This window comes from Erythrolamprus reginae, chromosome Z, assembly GCF_031021105.1.
Source record: "Erythrolamprus reginae isolate rEryReg1 chromosome Z, rEryReg1.hap1, whole genome shotgun sequence".
NCBI classification, from domain to species: Eukaryota; Metazoa; Chordata; class Lepidosauria; order Squamata; family Dipsadidae; genus Erythrolamprus; species Erythrolamprus reginae.
In genome coordinates, this window is record NC_091963.1 from 148,538,753 (window position 1) to 148,559,342 (window position 20,590).

The 20,590-nt window shown below is 43.6% G+C and overlaps 1 protein-coding gene across 5 annotated transcripts in view; it reads right to left on the bottom strand.

The window, feature by feature from the left end:
* RABGGTA (Rab geranylgeranyltransferase subunit alpha) overlaps positions 1 to 20,116 on the bottom strand; it is a 38,591-nt gene extending 18,475 nt beyond the window's left edge. Inside the window, exons 1-7 of one of the 5 annotated variants that reach the window (XM_070767390.1) lie at positions 20,028 to 20,116; positions 14,579 to 14,625; positions 14,353 to 14,463; positions 13,292 to 13,416; positions 12,276 to 12,463; positions 8,913 to 9,110; positions 1,023 to 1,106 (exon numbers count right to left, since the gene is read on the bottom strand). In XM_070767390.1, coding sequence (XP_070623491.1) covers positions 1,023 to 1,106; positions 8,913 to 9,110; positions 12,276 to 12,463; positions 13,292 to 13,416; positions 14,353 to 14,463; positions 14,579 to 14,625; positions 20,028 to 20,100 — 826 coding nt within the window. In that variant the 5' untranslated portion in view covers positions 20,101 to 20,116. The other 4 variants (XM_070767392.1, XM_070767395.1, XM_070767393.1 and 1 more) reach the window with 4 other exon arrangements.
* Between the last annotated feature and the right edge of the window lie 474 nt (positions 20,117 to 20,590).

The following is a 20,590-nucleotide window of genomic DNA, read 5'->3' on the forward strand; positions in this document are numbered from 1 at the left end:
TTTTTTTTGTTTTTTTGCTGAATTTGAAAATTAAGGGAGACTAGGATAGATCTATTTCGGCCTTATTTTGGCCTCATCAGCTAGCCATACCCACTGGGAGTTGAACCTGCAACCTTTGCCTTGTAAGGCAGAGAATTATCCTCTAGGCTATTGTATCCAATCCCTTCAGCTCTGCACCAGGGAAGTGTTACATATTTTTGTGTCGAATCACCCTGGTGTATTGAAGGAACATCACAGCTCCTTATTTGCCTCTATATTTATTTATCATCTATAATTATATATATAATTATAGATGTGTATATAATCTATATCTCTCTCTATATATCTATCTATCGGTGTAGGTGTTTGTACATTTGCAGTTATAGTTATATTTCAGTTTATAAATATAAACATATAAATTTACAAACACCTACACCGATAGATAGATATAGAGATATATAGATAATATATACACATAATCACACAAAATTTCTAATCCATATTTTATATACTCTACATGCATTGATTTTGCTTTTATGTTCAAGCCAATTATACCACTTGTTCCATATCCCATAATAATCAGTATCCTCTCTGTCATGTAATTCTGTTGTTAAGTTTGCCCATATTTTCACATTTTATCACTTTTTAAATTATTATTATCATTGCACTCAAGGGGACAATTTCTAATTTGCAGTTTGGGGCAAAAATGATCCTGGCTTCATTGCAGACATTTCATTAACCAACCAAGTAACACCATCATCGCTTGTAGGTAATGCTACCCTGATTATGTTACCTGGTTGGGTGATGACACATCTGCAAAGAAAGACACGCAAGGCCCAGAGACCCCCAAGGACCCCACCAACTCAAGTCTCCCAGCTTCTTATATCCTCAGCAGACGATTCATCATTGATCTCAAGATAAGTTGTCCGTCTTGCCCCCTTCCTATATTGGGGAGGGGGGAGAGAAATGAAGTAATGATCCTCCCCAGAATCTGCCTTAAGGTGAATTCCCATTAAAAAACAAGATGGCCGCTTGGTTCCTACCTCTACCCAGAAGCCAACGGTGGTAGAACCAAGCGCTCTGATCGTTGGGATCCGTGAAGAAAGCATTTTGCACCAGTTCCAGCTCTGGAAGAGAGGAGATTGGATGAAATGTTTTTAGTCTTATTCCTAAATATTTTTCACAGTTTTATATTGTGCTGTTTATGGATAGAAACATAGAAACATGGAAGACTGACGGCAGAAAAAGACCTATTATTTAACATAATAAGAGTTGGAAGGGACCTTAGAGGTCTTCTAGTCCAGCCCCCTACTCAAGCAGGAGAACCGATAGCATTTCAGGCAAGTGACTATCCAGTCTCTTCTTAAAAAAACTCCAGTGATGCACCGCCAACTTCTGGTGGCAAGCTGTTCCACTGGTTAACTGTCCTCACTGTTAGAAAGTTTCTCCTTAATTCCAGGTTGCCTCTCTCTCCTTGATTGGTTTCCATGTATTGCTTCTTGTCCTGCCTTTAGATGCTTTGGAGAATAGATCGACTCCTTTGTGGCAACCCCTGAGATATTGGAAGGCTGCTATCATGTCTCCCCTGGTCCTTCTTTTCATTAAACTAGCCATGCCCAGTCCCTGCAACTGTTCTTCGTATGTTTTAGCCTCCAGTCCCCTAATCATCTTGGCTGCTCTTCTCTGTACTCTTTCTAGAGTCTCAACATTCTTTTTTAATATTGTGGCGACCAAAACTGGATGCAGTATTCCAAGAGCCTTCTCTGTGGCGGCCCCGGCCCTCTGGAATCAACTCCTTCCAGAGATTCGAACAGCCCCCACCCTCTTTGCCTTCCGTAAAATGCTGAAGACCCACCTTTGTCACCAGGCGTGGAGATAACTACCCTCACCCCTTTTGTTATGTTTTCGACCTTATTGTATGATGGACTGGGTTGAATGTGTATGATTGCATAGTTAGGGATTTTATTTATGTTATCAATGTTTTTAATTGGTTTAAATTTTCTACTATTGGATTTGTAATGCATTGTATCACTGTTGTGTTGTGAGCCGCCCCGAGTCTTCAGAGAGGGGCAGCATACAAATCTAATTAAAAAAATAATAAAATAATAATAATAATAATAATAATAATAATAATAATAATAAGGGTGAGCTTAAAAAGCGATATTAACCGCACAATCTTAATTCCAACCCTCTGTTAACGCAGCCTGGGATTGCATTGGCTTTTTTGGGGGCGCAGCTGCAAAATTTCTTCAATACACCTTGTTTGTGGTAGCCCCCGCCCAAAAATCAATGGTTTGTTCCAAGCTGAGCACCCCTTTTTTTGCATAATATCTCCGGGACCACCTTCTGCCGCATGAATCCCAGCAACCGGTTCGGTCCCACAGAGTTGGCCTTCTCCGGGTCCCGTCGACTAAACAATGTCGTCTGGCGGGACCCAGGGGAAGAGTCTTCTCTGTGGCGGCTCCGACCCTCTGGAACCAGCTCCCCCCTGAGATTAGGATTGCCCCCACCCTCCTTGCCTTTCGCAAACTCCTTAAAACCCACCTCTGCCGTCAGGCATGGGGGAACTGAAACATCTCCCCCTTGCCCATGTTGTTTTGGTGTTAGATTGATTGTATGCGTGTTTTTTAATATTCTGGGGTTGTTTTTTATGAATTTTTTAGCTTAAAATTGTAATTGGATTGGTGGGTATTGGATTTGCTATTATGTATTGTTTTTACTTCGTTGTGAGCTGCCCCGAGTTTGCGGAGAGGGGCGGCATATAAATCCAATAAATCTAATCTAATCTAATCATATGTACCCCAGACCAGTGGTCCCCAACGTTTTTTCCACCAGGGACCAGTTTCAGCAAGACAATTTTTCTATGGCCCAGTGGGGGCGGAAAGGGGCGTGGTTGGGGGAGGGATTAAGCATGGGGGTGCTGGTCCTCCCCGCCCCTCTTTCCCGCCATCGTCCTGTGGCCGGCAGAACCTCCCTCCCAAGCCCTCTTGCCCAGCGGGAGCTAAGCGCTGGAGAGACGGGGTCAGGCTGGCCCTCCTGCCTCCCCCCAGCCAAAAACGCAAAAGCGCCCTGCGGCAGAAGCCAAAAGAGGCTTGAGCCTCTCGGTCCTTCCCGCCCCTCTGTCCCATCCATCGTCCTGTGGCCGGCAGAACCTGCCTCCCGAGGCCTCTTGCCCGGCGGGAGGCGAAGCGCTGGAGGGAGGGGGGTGGCGGCATGAGGGCCGGCAGCTGCTGACTCCACGGACCGGTGCAACATGCCCCACGGCCCGGTACTGGTCCGCGGCCCGGTGGTTGGGGACCCCTGCCCCAGACCAACAACAATCCCCACACACAACAAAAGACAGCTAAAAATGCTCCAGGGGAAAAAAAATAACAGTGGCAGCAATTCTGTTGATGCCAAGGTTGGCACCAAGACTGGTTGCTAGCGCGGCTTTTGCAAACAGAAACCACTCAACATTTTTCGATCATGACCAAGCTGAGGTCGGGCAGGCAGGTGTGGCTATCTCGCTTTGCTAATTTCTAAAGGGGGTGAAAAGGGGAATGAAAAAAAGGGGGAGGAGGAGGAGGCTGAAAGAGAATCTTGTCTGGGAAATCATCACTCAAGAGGGTTATGATTAATCACCTTTTAGTTCTCCTTCTACAAAGGAGTTTGTAAAGCTTACCCTCTGTTTATTTAATCTCCCACAAACTTTATTATTACTTTTGGGGGGAGTGTGGGGGAGAAGGAGGGCTCCACTTTCATCCATGGGACCGGGCTCCCACCGGCAAAGATGTCTCCACATGTCTCCACATGTCTTTGAGGCAAGGGAAGGTTTCAAAGGCACGAAAGGAAAAGGAATGGGAGGAAGGAAAAAAAGAGAGGGGAAGGAAGGAAGGAAGGATGAAAGAAGTCGAAGAGAAGAAGAAATGAGAAGAGAAGGAAGGAAAAAAGGAAGAAGTTAAGAGAAGGGAAAAGGAGGGAGAGGAGAGGAACTGGAGGAAGTTAAGAGAAGAAGAGAAGAAAACAAAGAGGAGAGGAGAGAGGAGCAAGGAAGGAAGAATGGAGGAAGGAAAGAAAAGAGACAGGAAAATATTAAGAAAAGGAAGAGGAGAGAAGAGGAGATAAGAAGAGGAAGGAAGAAAAAAGAAAGAAAGAAGGAGAAATTAAGAGACTGTAAAGAGGAAAGAAGGAAGGAAGGAAAGAAAAGGGACAAGAAAAGGAAGAGGGGAGAAGAAGAGGTGAGAAGAGGAAGGAAGAAAAAAGAAAGAAAGAAAGAAGGAAGGAAGGAGAAATTAAGAGACTGTATAGGAAGGAAGTTAAGAGAAGAAAAAGAGGCAAGAGAAAAGGAGAGAAGAACAAGGAAGGAAGGGAAAGAGGAAAGAAGGAAGGAAAGAAGGAAAGAAAAAGGACAAGAAAAGGAAGAAGAGGAGGTAAGAAGGAAGGAAGAAAAAATGAGAAATTAAAAGAAGGAAAAGGAAGGGAAGGAAAGAAACTAAGAGAAGAAAAAGAGAAAAGGAGAGAACAGTAAACAATAAAAGGAAGGAAGGAAAGAGGAAAGAATGAAGGGAGGGAGGGAGAAAGAAAAAAGAGGAAGAAATTAAGAAAAGGAAGAGGAGATGAGAAGAGAAGGAAGGAAGGAAGAAAAAGAAAGAAGGAGAAATTAAGAGAAGAAAAAGAAGGAAGAGAAGGAAGGAAGGAGCCATTAATTCAACCTCCATTCAAATTTGCAAAAAGCAATTTATGACCGGTCCTCCCACTTACGACCGTCACCGCATCCTAACAAGTCATGTGCTCAACATTCGGAGACTTGATAACCGGCATGTATTTATGATAATTAATAATAATAATAATTTATTAGATTTGTATGCCGCCCCTCTCCGAAGACTCGGGGCGGCTCACAACAATGATAAAAATAATATTTCAGTGAAACAAATCTAATATTAAAAAGAAATATATAAAACCCTATCATATTAAAACCAGACAACACATACATACCAAACATAAAATAAAAAGAGCCTGGGGAAAAGATGTCTCAAATCCCCCATGCCTGGCGGTATAGGTGGGTCTTGAGTAGTTTACAAAAGACAAGGAGGGTGGGGGCAGTTCTAATCTCCGGGGGGAGTTGATTCTAGAGGGTCAGGGCTGCCACAAAGAAGGCTCTTCCCTTGGGGCCTGCCAGACGACATTGTTTAGTCAACGGGACCCGGAGAAGGCCAACTCTGTGGGACCTTATTGGTCGCTGGGATTCGTGCGGTAGCAGGCGGTTCCGGAGGTACTCTGGTCCAATGCCATGTAGGGCTTTATGATGGTTGCAGGGTCATGGGATTGCCCCATTTTGTGACTTTCCTGGCTGACTTCCCTTCACAACCTCAGCGATTCCCTTCACACCATGGCAACAACAACAACAACAAAAAGATCTCCTCACAAAAATTAGCTGCAACCCGCTTAAAAACTTAGTTTAAGAGTGGCAATTCCAGTCTCGACTGTGGTTGTAGGTTGAGGACTAATTGTATCACATATTGTGAGGAAGACATGGAGGTTAAATAGGCATGTGGGAAGGGTGAACCTGAGGGGGTCATCGGCAGAGAAAACTTAATATTAACCGCTCCAAACTTGACTGTAAAAAATATGACTTCAGTAACCGGGTTGTCGAAGCGTGGAACTCATTACCGGACTCCCTAGTGTCATCCCCAAACCCCCAACACTTTACCCTTACATTATCCATGGTTTACCTATCCAGATTCCTAAGAGGTCAGTAAGGGGCGAGTACAAGTGCACTAGAGTGCCTTCCGTCCCCTGTCCTATTGCTCTCCTATATCGCCTATACCTTTCTTCTATTCCTATATCTCTTCTTCTATTCTTTCATTGATATGTTGTATTCCTATATCTTCTTTTCTATTCTTTCATAGATATATTTTTCTATGAGTATCTCCTCTATAACCTTCATCATGTATTTTACTATGTGTAAAACCCTCATTGTGTATTGGACAAAATAAATAAATAAATAAATAAAAATAAATAAATAAATCCTAGGATAGCATATCCTATCCCTGCGATGGCGAACATATGGCACATGTGCAACCCTCATTGTGTATTGGACTAACTAACTAACTAACTAAAATAAATAAATAAATAAATAAATAAATAAATAAATAAATAAAATAAAAAATAAAAATAAAATCAGGAGTTATTTCTTCCCCAAAACACACTTTTGAGAAGGAAAACAAAAACCCTGAATTTCAGATATGTGTTTCCCAGAAATAATTTGTGAGGGCAACAATGTGAGGAAAACTCCCTTCTCAGAGTCATTTGCCAGGCATTTAAAACAGATCCCACACACACAAACTCTCCGGAGGTTAAAAAAGGAAAATCTGATAAAGTCACTTGACACTAAAACCGAGAAGGTTAATGGCTCAATTGTGAAAGGAAAAATAAAAGTTGGGGTTTCTTCAGATGATGAGGAAAAACCCGTGCAAAGCTGGGAATCATGATAAGATCTGGTGGGTTTTTGGTGGGCCTGGAAACTCCGGCTGCCATGGAGCCTCTTCAATCATGTTTGGCTTCCAGAGACTCAAAAAATTAAAAAACAAACAAACAAATGAAAAAAAGGTACGTACAGTTCCTTATGTTATTCCCATATGTGTTTTGTGTTTTTTCTTCTGTATATTTTTCTCTTTCCCCCATTTTCTCCCCTCTTTCTTTTTTAAAAACTCAATAAACTTTTTTTTAAAAAGAGAGATTCATAGAAACATAGAAGTCTGACGGCAGAAAAAGACCTCATGGTCCATCTAGTCTGCCCTTATACTATTTTCTGTATTTTATCTTAGGATGGATATGTGTTTATCCCAGGCATGTTTAAATTCAGTTACTGTGGATTTATCTACCACATCTGCTGGAAGTTTGTTCCAAGGATCTACTACTCTTTCAGTAAAATAATATTTTCTCATGTTGCTTTTGATCTTTCCCCCAACTAACTTCAGATTGTGTCCCCTTGTTCTTGTGTTCACTTTCCTATTAAAAACACTTCCCTCCTGGACCTTATTTAACCCTTTAATATATTTAAATGTTTCGATCATGTCCCCCCTTTTCCTTCTGTCCTCCAGACTATACAAAGGAAGAGCAAACAAATAAATGAGAGAAATAACTAAATAAGTTATTTAGAGCAGTGATTTTCAACCTTTTTTGAGCCGCACATTTTTTACATTTACGAAACCCTGGGGCACATTGAGCGGGGCGGGGGGGGGGGGTGTGCTAAAAAAAGTTTGGGGAAAAATTATCTCTTTCTCTTCCTCCCTTTCGCTCTATTTCACTCTTTCTCTCCCTTCCTTCCTCTTTCTCTCTCTCCATCCCTTTCTTTCTCTTCCTTCCTCTCTTTTTTGCTCTCTTTCTCTCTCCCTCCCTCCCTACCTCCCTCTATGTCTTTCTCTCTCTCTCTCCTTCCCTCCCTCTCTTTCTTTCTCTCTCTCTTTCTTTCTCTCTCTCTCTCTTGCTTTCTTTCTCTTGTTCTCTTTCTCTCTCTCTTGTTCTCTTTCTCTCTCTTGCTTTCTTTCTCTCTCTCTCTTTCTTCCTCTCTCTGAGCTTCGCGGCACACCTGACCATGTCTCACGGCACACTAGTGTGCCACGGCACACTGGTTGAAAAACACAGATTTAGAGTAAATAAGTTAAATAAGGAGAGAAGCAACTTAGAACTAAGGAGAAATCTCCTGGCAGTCAGAACAATTGACCCATGGAACAGCTTGCCTCTAGAAGTTGCAAATGCTCCAACACTGGAAGTTTTTAAGAAGATGTTGGAGAATCATTTGTCTGAAGTAGTGTAGGGCGGTGATGGCGAACCTATTACAGGTGGCACGCGGAGCCATATCTGCTGAGACGTGAGTTTATTGCCTTAGCTCAGCTCCAACGTGCATGTTTGTGCCGGCCAGCTGATTTTTGGCTCTCACAGAGGCTCTGGGAGGGTGTTTTTGGTTTCCAAAGAGCCTCCAGGGGGAATGGGATGAGGAAAGCCTTTGGAGGCTGGGGAGGGCAAAACACGAGCCTACTGGGCCCACCAGAAGTTGGGAAACAAGCCGTTTGAAGCCTCTAGAGGGCCTCCGGGAGGCAGGGGAAGCTGTTTTCACCCTCCCTGGGCATAGAATTATGGGTCTAGGCACGCACGCATGCGCATGCTCTTTCGGCACCTGAGGGGAAAAAGGTTCGCCATCAGTAATGTAGGATTTCCTGCCTAAGCATTCCATTCCATTCCATATTTTCTGTCCTGTTCTATTCTATTCTATTTGGGTCTTCCATTACCATAGAACAGCACTCACTAGAGCAAGATTTGAGCAGTTAGATTCTATGGTCAAATATGGACGATTCCACCAAGTACCATATTTTGAGAGAACATGCATTTGCGGTGCACCAGAAATAGAAGACATTGCACATGTGCTACTCAATTGTAAACTATACTCCTCAGTAAGACCTCAGTATTTACAGCCCCTACTTGACAAAATCACACACTGGGACTGTAATAAACAATTATCATATTTTCTTCAGGGTACAAATATATATGTAGTTTCTAGAACCGCTAAGTTTATAGTCAGGGCTGTTCAGATGAGAATACGTTTTATAGAACATATTGGGGTGGCAGGCAAAGGAGAGGAACTCACTTAAGAATATTTCATATCAGTATCTTAGATTTGTTTAATATAATCCTTTGCACGAGTTATATTCTCATATTTTACTACTCAATTTTAGCATATTATACTGCATTTTAACTTATTATTTATTCAAATTCCCTCTATTTTAGCCAATTTTATTGTATTTTAACCAGTCACAGTTTTATGACGACCGACGTGGTCCTTTTCCTCGCTTTGATATGGTCGATTGACTAATCAAATAAAGTTGATATTGATATTTGGGAGGGTTAGGGTTACCCTCCCCATGCCGCCCTCCCAACCCTTTCCCGATTCCCACCTTTCAGAAGGATTTCCTCCGTGATCCGGCCTTGGTGCTGGGGGTCGGGGTAGAGCTTTGGGAGGAGGAGGCTGCGATAATGCCAGGAAGAGTAATTGGAGAAGTTCCGGGTGATGAGGCTGTCGCTGAAGGCCAGTTCGTCCTGGGGGAGCACCTTGGATCGTTGCACCACGAAACGCCGGTAGTCCCAGCAGTGAACTGTAGGGGGCGCCATAGAGAAACGGTTGAAAATTCGGTTGGATCGCCAACTAACCCTCCTCCTTCTCTTCAAACATGTCGACTTTGAGAACGGCGGATTCCTCTCCCAGAATTCCCCATTCTCCAGCAAAGAATTCTGGGAGATGAAGTCTGCACAACTGAAAAGTCAGCATGTTTGAGAAATACGGCATTTATTTATTTATTGGATTTGTATGCCGCCCCTCTCCGCAGACTCAGGGCGGCTAACAACAGTAACAAAACAGTATAATCCAATACTAAAAACAGTTAAAACCCTTATTATAAAACCAAACATACATACAAACATACCATGCATAAAATTGTAAAGGCCTAGGGGGAAAGAGTATCTCAGTTCCCCCATGCCTGGCGGCAGAGGTGGGTTTCAAGGAGCTTACGAAAGGCAAGGAGGGTGGGGGCAATTCTAATCTCTGGGGGGAGTTGGTTCCAGAGGGCCGGGGCCGCCACAGAGAAGGCTTTTCCCCTGGGCCCCGCCAAGCGACATTGTTTTGTTGACGGGACCCGGAGAAGATCCACTCTGTGGGACCTAACTGGTCGCTGGGATTCGTACAGCCGAAGGCGGTCCCTGAGTTAATCTGGTCCGGTGCCATGAAGGGCTTTATAGGTCATAACCAACACTTTGAATTGTGACCGGAAACTGATCGGCAACTAATGGATCCCATAGGCTGGCCTTCCTTACACCTGCTGAATTCCAGCTCCTGAGGTTTCCACCAAAGATAGGAAAACTTGCATTAATTGGGTAAAATTGTTTGTAAGCTGCCCAGAGTCATAGATAAGAGAAGGAGAGCTATGTAAGTTTTTTGGGGGGGGGGGGCAGGAAGGAGGGAAGAAGGAAAGAAAGAAAAAAGAAAGAAGGAAAAAGAAAAAAGAAAGAAAAGGAAAAGAAGGAGGGATGGTGGGAGAAAGAAAAAAGAAAGAAGGGAAGGGGAGGGAGGGAGGGAGGAAGGAAGGAAGAAGAAAGATAAGAGACATAGATGACAGACGGGTAGATGAATGGAAGGATGGAAGGAAGAAAGCAAAGGAAGAAAGGAGGGAGGGCAGGAGGAAGAAAGAAGGAACATGGAGGAAGGAAGGAAGTAAAAAGATAACATACATAGATGATGGATGGATGGATGAAAGGAAGAAAGGAGGAGGGTGAAAGAAAGAAAGACAGAAAGAAGGAAAAAGGAGGGAAGGGGAAGGAAGAAAGGAAGGAAGTAAAAAGATAAGATACATAGATGACAGATGGATGGATGGGTGGAAGGAAAGGAAGAAAGGAAGGAGGGAGGAAGTAACTAAGTAAAAAGAAAGATAAGGTAATGGATGAGAAGGGATGGAAGAAAGGAAGGAGGGAGAAAGAAAGAAAAAGGAAGGAAGAAGAAAGAAAGTAAAAAGAAAGATAAGATAATAGATGAGAAGGAATGGATGGATGGAAGGAAAGGAAGAAAGGAAGGAGGAAGAAAGAAAAAAGGAAGGAAAAGGGAGGGAGGGAGGGAGGGAGAAAGAAAGTAAAAAGAAAGGTAAGGTAATGGATGAGATGGAATGGATGGATGGAAGGAAAGGAAGAAAGGAAGGAGGGAGAAAGAAAGAAAAAGGAAGGAAAAGGGAGGAAGGAAGGAAGGAAGAAAGGAAGGACGGCTGATTTTCAGGAAGGAGCAGCCACAGCCACAAAGCATCCTTTCGAGAAGGTTCAAGGCCATCCTATGCCCACCCACCTGGGCGGAAGCGGAAGGAGGACTGGCCATGCTGGTACAATCTGAGTGGGCAACGTGACAAGGTTGTGGGTGGTGAAGACAAGGGATTTATTGATTTATTTAATCTGACTTCTATGCCACCCAATCCTGAAGGACACAGGACGGCTTACAACGGTATAAAAAGTTACAATTAACAGCAATTAACAGGGTTGACCCATCCTTCCATCCTTCCGAGGTGGGTAAAATGAGGACCCGGTTTGTGGGGGGCAATAGCCTAGCTCTGTTAAAAAGTGCTATTGCTAACATGGTGTAAGCTGCCCTGAGTCTAAGGAAAAGGGTGGAATAAAAATTGAATAACTAACTAACTAACTAACTAACTAACTAACTAACTAACTAACTAACTAACTAACTAACTAAACTAACTAACTAACTAACTAACTAACTAACTAACTAACTTGATGATGATGATGATGATGATGATGATGATAATAATAATAATAATAATAATAATAATAAAATAGTGAAATACGAAGATCTAAAAATCGAGCTGCACCGACTCTGGCATAAGCCCATGAAAGTGGTCCCAGTGGTACTTGGCACACTGGGCGCAGTGCCAAAGGATCTCAGTGGACATTTGAAAACCATCGGAATTGACAAAATCTCCATCTGTCAATTGCAAAAGGCCGCTTTACTGGGATCAGCAAACATAATTTGCCGCTACATCACGCAGTCCTAGGTGCTTGGGAAGCGCCCGACTGGTGATGAAATATGAAATCCAGCATAGTGATCTCGTTTGCTGTGTTGTACTGACATAATAATAATAATAATAATAATAATAATAATAATAACAACAACAATAATAATAACAATAACAATAATAACAATAATAACAACAACAACAACGCAGTCCTAGGTGCTTGGGAAGCGCCCGACTGCTGATGAAATATGAAATCCAGCATAGTGATCTTGTTTGCTGTGTTGTACTGACATAATAGTAGTAATAATAATAATAATAATAATAATAATAATAATAATAATGAGTCAAGGAACAAAACTAATTTCTAAAATCGGAATTAAAACTAAGACAATTTAATTGCATACATACTAGTCATTTAAACCAACTCGGACACGTGGACAAGCTAGCGGTTGTTTCAGTGGATGGGAACTTTCAACTGGGTGGGAAACCTGAAAACACAGTTCCCACAGCAGGTGCTCCAGAAATAAATGGGAACTTTGTGGAGTACTTTGACTAGGATTTTGATTTCGTTTGCATGTTACCTGGAATCTTGACAATATCGGCCAGAGAGGTTGTAAAATTGGGGAGGGTGTGTGTGTGTCCTTTAATGAGTGTCTCGCTTAGCGAAATGGGGGCTCCCTCGTGGCCATAAGCCGAGGACTACTGGGGTTCTGTTATCTCATCCAGGACCACTGCAAGAGAAAGAAAGGAACTACGCACAATTTCGTTCATCGATCTCCAAAAACTTGCCGCACAGCTCCAGTTCTCGGGCCCAATCCGGCTCGGGCATGTGCTCCATCACCCAGCAGCGATGATGCCAGGTGCCGTAGGATTTGGGGTTGACCCTCAAGCAGCACTCCAGGAAGGCAAGTTCGGCCTTGCACAAGGCTTGCATCTCTTCGGGGCTCCTGGGGGGAGATGGAACGGGAGAGACATGGAGTTAGTGGGTTCCACTTCCCTATCGGTTCATGTGGCGATGAGATCGCCTACGTCATGTTGGGGAACTGATCCTCTGCGTACGCGCAGAAGCCTTCATGGGCTAGGAGGTTTCGGCACATGTGCAGAGGGGGGTATTTGCCAGCCATGGTAATGAGCCGGGGTAGCACAGCAGGTAGAGTGCTGTACTGCAGGCCACTGAAGCTGACTTGCAGATCTGAAGGTCAGCGGTTCAAATCTCATCACCGGCTCAAGGTTGACTCAGCCTTCCATCCTTCCGAGGTGGGTCAAATGAGGACCCGGATTGTGGGGGCAATAGCCTAGCTCTGTTAAAAAAGTGCTATTGCTAACATGTAAACTGCCCTGAGTCTAAGGAGAAGGGCGGCATACAAATTGAATGAATGAATGAATAAATGAATAAATAAATAAAATAATAAAATAATAAATTAATAATTAAATAATTAAATAATTAAATAAATAAATGGTAACCAGAGGACAAGTTCAGGGGCATGGACCGGTGGCCATTGTTGTGCAAATTTCCACCACCGGTATAATAATAATAATAATAATAATAATAATAATAATAATAATAATAATAATAACAACAACAACAACAACAACAAAAAACAAACAAACAACAACAACAACAATAATAATAATTTATTAGATTTGTATGCCGCCCCTCTCCGAGGACTCGGGGCGGTATGGGCGAACTGGTAGCAACCCACCCGCTGCTCCAGATCCCATGGAGAGACCCTCTTTCTCCTTTTTGCAGACCCCTCCCGCCGACCCCTACTCACTCCTCCTTCTCCAGGTGCAGGAAGGTTTCTCGACGGAAGTTCCAGAGGGTGGCGAAATCCGGATTGGCCCCGAGGATTTTGTTGCTGAGCTCCAGGCCTTCCTTATCAAGCTGTCCCACCTTCCTCTGAAGGGAAAGGCTTACAATGGTGGCGTCCCAAACCCCCCCTTTCCCCCCCCTCACATGCCCAAGTTGGGAGGGCTAACGGGGTCCCCTTAACTGTGTTTCTCAGTCTTGGGTAGTTTAAGGTAAGTGGAGTCGAACAGGAAGGAAGGAAGAGAGGGAGGGAGGGAGGGAAGAAAGAAAATAAGGGAGAAAGGGGGGAAGGAACAGAGCTGGCCAATAAAGAATTTTATTCTATTCTGTTCGGTTGTTCTATTCTATTCTATTCTATTCTATTCTATTCTACTCTACCGTATCCATCATCCATTGTATCTGTGTCTATCATCTAGGTATCCTCTCCATCCATCCATGCCTTGTATGTATATATGAATGATAGATGGATAGACATCTTTCTTTTTCTTCTCTTAATTTCTCCTTTCTTTTTCCCTTTTTCTTCCTTCCTTCTCTTCTCATCTCCTCTTTCCTTTACTTGTCCTTTTTCTTAACTCCCTCCCTCTGTTCTTCCCTCTTTCCCTTCCTTCCTTGTTCTTCTCTCCTCTTTTTCTTCTCTTAACTTCCTTCCTTCTCTTCCTTTTTCTTCTCTCAATTTCACCTTTTTTTCTTTCCTTTTTTTCTTCCTTCTTTCTCTTCTCATCTCCCCTCTCCTTCCTTTTCTTATCTTTTTTCTTTCCTCCCTATCTCCCTCTGTTCTTCCCTCTTTCCCTTCCTTCCTTGTTCTTCTCTCCTCTTTTTCTTCTCTTAACTTCCTTCCTTCTCTTCCTTTTTCTTCTCTCAATTTCACCTTTTTTTCTTTCCTTTTTTTCTTCCTTCTTTCTCCGCCCACCCATCCCAATGCCAAGGCTTCCTCATTCGGATTCTGTCCCAACCAACGCAAAAACTTCCAGTATCTTTTTTCTCCCAAGGCTCAGAAGTGGGCATCCCAGCCTCACGTAGTTTCACCTTCTCAAAGATGGCCTTGGTGAGGGTCACATACTGCTGGAGCTTCTTCTCCCGTTCAAGGCGTTTGGCTTCCGCTTGCTCTTCCGTCGTTTTCACCTTCAGCCTTCCGTGCTGGGGCAGAGGGGGGAGAACCAAAGAGAGGAAGATGAAGGTGAGAGACATTGCTATGGGGAAGCAGTGAAGAACCTCAGGAAGGATCTCTCAAACGACCAGGCAGAAAACTCACCATCTTGAACGACTCCAAAGAAAGAAGCGAAGAACGAATCACGTGTCCTAGGAAATGTGAAAGGAGAAGAAATCTCAGTGATATTTGAAGCTTGACTCTCCAGCAGACAAACTGAGGATGTTGTTAAGCGTGAAAAACTATTAGACCTAAAGATTACAGAGACTAACAGAATTGGAAGGGACCTTGGAGGTCATCTAGTCCAACCCACCCATTTGACGTTTCATGTAGTTTCTTCAACCTTTGGATGGAATGTCAGATTTAATTCAATTCAATTCAATTCAATTTGACTTCTATGCAGCCCAATCCCAATGGGACTCAGGGCGGTTTACAACAGTAAATAATACATACAATACAGAAAAAGTCAAATATTAGTTAATAAATGTTGTGGTTAGCTCTGGCCCAGCTCCTGCCCCAAGGACTGTGGATGTGGGGGAGACATCCACATGCTGCAGGCCTGTTTTGCCCCCGGTGGAATCTGCTGATGAAGGCTCCTCTGACCAAGAAGACATGAGTGACAGGGAGGAAGAGAGTGGGGCAGACAGCTCAGAAGGAGATAAATTCTCTAGCTCCTCCTTGGATTCAGAACAAGAGTTAATGATACAGCCACGCATGCGGAGAGCGATGCATAGGCAACAACAACTGAGAGATTATTATCAAAGAAAATGAGGCCACCTGTGGTTGGGTGGGGCTGTGGTCATTAGTGAGGCTGCTATAAAGAGCAGCCTGTGGGTTTGGCCATTGTGGAGGATTATCTGATCGTGGTGTTTCGTGACTGCTTTACTGACTTTGACCTTTTGTGTGCTGATTTTTCCCCGCTTTGAAACTAAACCTGAGCAAAGTGTGTTTCACTTTGTGAAAGAAGAAGGACTGTGAATTACCTCACAGCTGCAAGCTAAGTATCACAGAACTGATAAGGGACTTGTACAAATTACCAGTTTGTTTGGAGACAAGTGCTCTTGGCTATACCAAAAGAGGGCTTGGTTTAAGTGAATTTTCATGATAAAGAACATTGTTTTGAATTTTCAAACGTGTGTGTGTCTGAAATTTGTACCTGTGAATTTTTGGGAGGAGTCTGCCAGAGAGCTCGACAGAACAATAAAGAACAGTAAAACCATAATAAACCCAATGAACTATCCAACCAAACACACATGCTTACAGAATCAGTTACAATTTGGCCATGATGTTAGCCAGGTCTTCATGGCCTTTCAGAAGGACAACAGGGTGGGAACAGTGCAGACATTGGTGGGCAGCTGGTTCCATAAGGTCGGGGTAGCCACAGAGAAGGCTCTCCCCCATGGGCCCATCAACCTGCATCGTTTAGTCCAGGGATAGGCAAAGTTGGCTCTTCTGACATGTGGACTTCAACTCCCAGAATTCCTGAGCTAGCATGATTGGCTCAGGAATTCTGGGAGTTGAAGTCCATAGGCCATAGAAGAGCCAATTTTGCCTGCCAGTGGTTAGTCGATGGGACCTGGAGAAGGCAAACTCTTTGTGATGTAATACATCTCTGGGTGGTATATGGCAGGAGACATAAGAACTCAAGAACCTAAGAAGAGCCCTACTGAATCAGGCCAAAGCTCATCGAGTCCAGCATTCTGTGTCACACAGTGGCCCCCCCCAATTGTCCATGGGGATCTTGAGCAGAAAGAGAAGGCAAAACCCTCCCTTTCTCTTGACCCGCAACAAATGGTACTCAAGGGAATCCTGCCAATCTCAACCAACATAGAGGCGGCACATGGACATCCGTTTCAATAACCACCTATATGCTTAGCTCATCCATGAATCTGTCTAATCCTGCCTTGAAGCTATCAAGGCTGACAGCTGTCACGACCTCTTCTGGAAGGGAATTCCATAAACCAACGACCCTCTGGGTGAAGAAATATTTCCATTTATTTGTCCTCCCTTTCTTACCTATGAGCTTGAGGGAGTGCCCCCTCATCCTAGTATTGTGTGATAGAGAAAATATTTTTTCTCTATCCACCTTTTCTAGCCCCTGCATGATTTTATACTCTTTGATCAAGTCACCCCTTAAACGCCGCCTTTCAAGGCTGAAGAGACCAAGGCGTTGCAACCTGGTATCCTAAGGGAGGGGCTCCATTTCCTTCATCATTCTTGTTGCCCTTTTTTGCACCTTTTCCAGTTCCATTATATCCTTCTTGAGATGAGGTGACCAGAACTGTACACAGGACTCCAAGTGTGGTCTCACCATCGATTTGTACAGAGGCAATACAACACTTACCGACTTATTTTCGATTCCCTTCCTAATCAGGCCAAGCATGGAATTTGCTTTTTTTCCACTGCTGCTGCGCACTAGGTTGACACCTTCATTGAGCTGTCCACCAAAACCCCAAGATCCCTTTCTTGGGTTGTCTCAGAAAGCTTGGTCCCCATCAGTTGGTAGCTATAATTGGGGTTCTTTGCCCCGATATGCATAACTTTGCACTTGTTTAGGTTAAAATGCATTTGCCACTTGTTGCCCACTCACTCAATTTCAAGAGATCCTTCTGGAGCTCCCGACAATCAGTTTCACTTTTCACTACCTGGAATAATTTAGTGTCATCAGCAAACTTTGCTGCCTCATCATTTACTTCTACGTCCAGATCATTAATGAATAGATTAAAAAGTAAAAGGTCCCAAAACTGAACTTTGGGGTATACTTCTCACTTCTTTCCATCCAGAGAATTGTCCATTTATTGCCACCCTTTGCTTACTATAATTTAGCCAGTTACCAATCCAGGACAAGACCTGTTCTAATTCCGTGGCTGAAGAGCTTTTTTAGGAGCCTTTGGTGAGCGACTTTGTCAAAAGCCTTTTCAAAGTCAAGATATTCAATATCAACCGGGTCCCCTTTATCTATGTGTTTATTTACACCCTCAAAGAATTCTAACATTAAAGCCATAATAAACCCAATGAACATTAAAACTATAATAAACCCAATGAACTATCCAATCAAACATACATACATACAGAATCAGTTATAATTTGGCTGTGATGTTAGCCAGGTTTTCACGGCCTTTCAGAAGGACAATAGGGTGGGAGCAGTGCGGACATTGGTGGGCAGCTGGTTCCATAAGGTCGGGGTAGCCACAGAGAAGGCTCTCCCCCGTGGGCCCATCAACTTGCTTCGTTTAGTCCAGGGGTAGGCAAAGTTGGCTCTTCTATGACATGTGGACTTCAACTCCCAGAATTCCTGAGCTAGCATGATTGGCTCAGGAATTCTGGGAGTTGAAGTCCACAGATCATAGAAGAGCCAGCTTTGCTTACCCCTGGTTAGTTCAGTGTTTCCCAACCTTGGCAACTTGAAGGTATCTGGACTTCAACTCCCAGAATTCCCCAGCCAGCATCCGCTGGCTGTGGAATTCTGGGAGTTGAAGTCCAAATATCTTCAAGTTGCCAAGGTTGGGAAACACTGGATTAGTTGACAGGACCTGGAGAAGGCAAACTCTTTGTGATGTAATATATCTCTGGGAGGTATGTGGCAGGAGACGGTCTCGTAAATAGTCAGGCCCTAATCCATGTAGGGCTTTATAGGTGATAAACAACACCTTGAATTATGCCCGGAGACTGATCAGTAGCCAGTGCAGCATGCAGAGTGTTGGTGTTATATGGGTGTACCGAGGTTCACCCATAACAGCTCGTGCGGCTGCATTCTGGACTATATGTAGTCTTCAAGAATAGCCCCATGTAGAGCACGTTGCAATAATCTAGAACAGAGGTAGGCAAAGTTGGCTCTTCTATGACTTGTAGACTTCAACTCCCAGAATTCCTGAGCCAATCATGCTAGCTCAGGAATTCTGGGAGTTGAAGCCCACTGTCCTAGAAAAGCCAACTTTTCCTACCCCTGATCTAGACAACGAACCACACCATTATTTTACTGAAAGAGTAGTAGATGCTTGGAACAAACGTCCAGCAGACGTGGTTGGTAAATCCACAGTCACTGAATTTAAACATGCCTGGGATAAACATAGATCCATCCTAAGATAAAATACAAAAAATAGTATAAGGGCAGACTAGATGGACCATGAGGTCTTTTTCTGCCGTCAGTCTTCTATGTTTCTATTTTATTTTTTAAAAGCATAATTTCCATCTTTTATCTTCCCACCGAGCCCAGAAATCTGACTGAGCTAAACAAGGCTTGTCTGTGGTTAGGGCCAAAATGGGAGGTGGAACCTGGTTTCACAACCTGGTGAGAAATGGTTCAAGGCAAGCACACGAAAGGTTCCTGCCAACAACCTCACAAAGGACAATTCAAGAGCAATAATAAGATTTTGGCACCTTAAAAAAATAATCCAAAAAAATTTTGAAGCTGGTTCATTTCCCATAATGCATAGCCCATAACTCAGGGACATCGTGAGTAAACCAGTTGTTGTTATTTTTTAAGAGGATTAGAGCCAACCAGGCAGTAATCTCTACTCCCAGACGTTGCCCTAAAAACCCAGGCTCCTTAAACCCCAGAAAAGCTGTGCTGTAGCTACATTTGTGCATTGCATTGAATCAGGGTGCAAATTTCTTTTGCTTTTTTATGCAGAGTCAAGCCACTGTTATTGGTTCAAACACGGGTCAGGTCAGGTGTAAGCATGAGTTCAGCCAATGATGGCTTGTTCAAGAATTGCAAAACATGCACAGACTTAAACCAACATGCACATAGCCTTAAACCAACATGCACACGTTCCGTCAGTAGGTAAGCCTTTTGACTGGCCTAGAAAGCAAACATTCCCGAACAAAACATGAGGGGGGCGGCAATCTGAGTGCCCCTTACTCATTTTACCTTCATGCACAATTTTTTTCCCTTCGGAATAATGCACAACCAGCGCAACCTCACCAAATTCCTTTCCTAATGCCTGCCCCCCTCCGGGAAGCTGCGAAGTGGTCTTTCCCGGAAATAGCTACATCGATTTTCTAACGGGCGAAACCATTCCGAACGCTCCCTCAGGGATGTATATAGAAGCGGAAAAGAAGGCGCGGGGTTAATCCTAGCAGTCTCTAGGGGGCGATACCAACCGGACGGTGAAGACGGGGGGGATGAGATACCCGAGAAGATGAAATCGGTCGGCGGCGAGTGGTCTCGTCGCAAAGATTCGGCGAGCAGAGCAGTCCCTTCGGGCGAATCCAATGAAGAGGGGAGGGGGGGATACGGATGGGAACTACCATTGAGCTCGGAGGGCTATCGAGATGAAACCTCCCGGCGGGACAGAGCGTCCTCCTTCTTTTTTGTTTTTAATGCTTTATTCAATCTTGAAGAAATTTATTTATTTATTTATTTTGTCAAGTACATATCGGCAGTATGCAACAAATAGCACTGTTTATATACATGATATTGTTACTAATTAGAGAGAAAAGATTGTACAGAAAGTCCTCGACTTACAACCACAATTGAGCCCGAAATTTCCATTACTAAGTGAAACATTTCTTAAGTGACTCTAGCCCCATTGGACAAAATCTTTCTTACCACAGTTGTTAAGTGCACCACTGCAGATGTCCAGTACGTAATAATGGTTGTTAAATGAATCTGGCTTCGCCATTGGCTTGGCTTGTCCAAAGGCTGGGGGGGGGGGGATCACGTGACCTTGGACCAGAGCTCCCCAAACCTGGCAATTTTAAGACTTGTGGACTTCAATTCCCAGAATTCTCCAGCCAGATATACTAGCTGGAGAATTCTAGGAGTTGAAGTCCATAAGTCTTAAAGGTGCCAAGTTTGAAGACCTCTGCCTTGGACAGAGTGATGGTCATAAGTTTGAACCAGTTGCCCTGATATATTGGAAAACTGTTATCCTGTCTCCCCTGGCCCTTCTCCTCATTAAACTAGCCATGCCCATTTCCTGCAACCGTTCTTCATATGTTTTAGCCTCCAGTCCCCTACTTCTCTGCACTTTTTCTAGAGTCTCAACATCCTTTTTGCATCGTGGTGACCAAAACTAATGTGATATTCCAAGTGTGACCTTATTAAGGCCTTATAAAGTGGTATTAACACTTCACACACCTTGGTGTGCACTAACTTCCCATGGCTAAGAT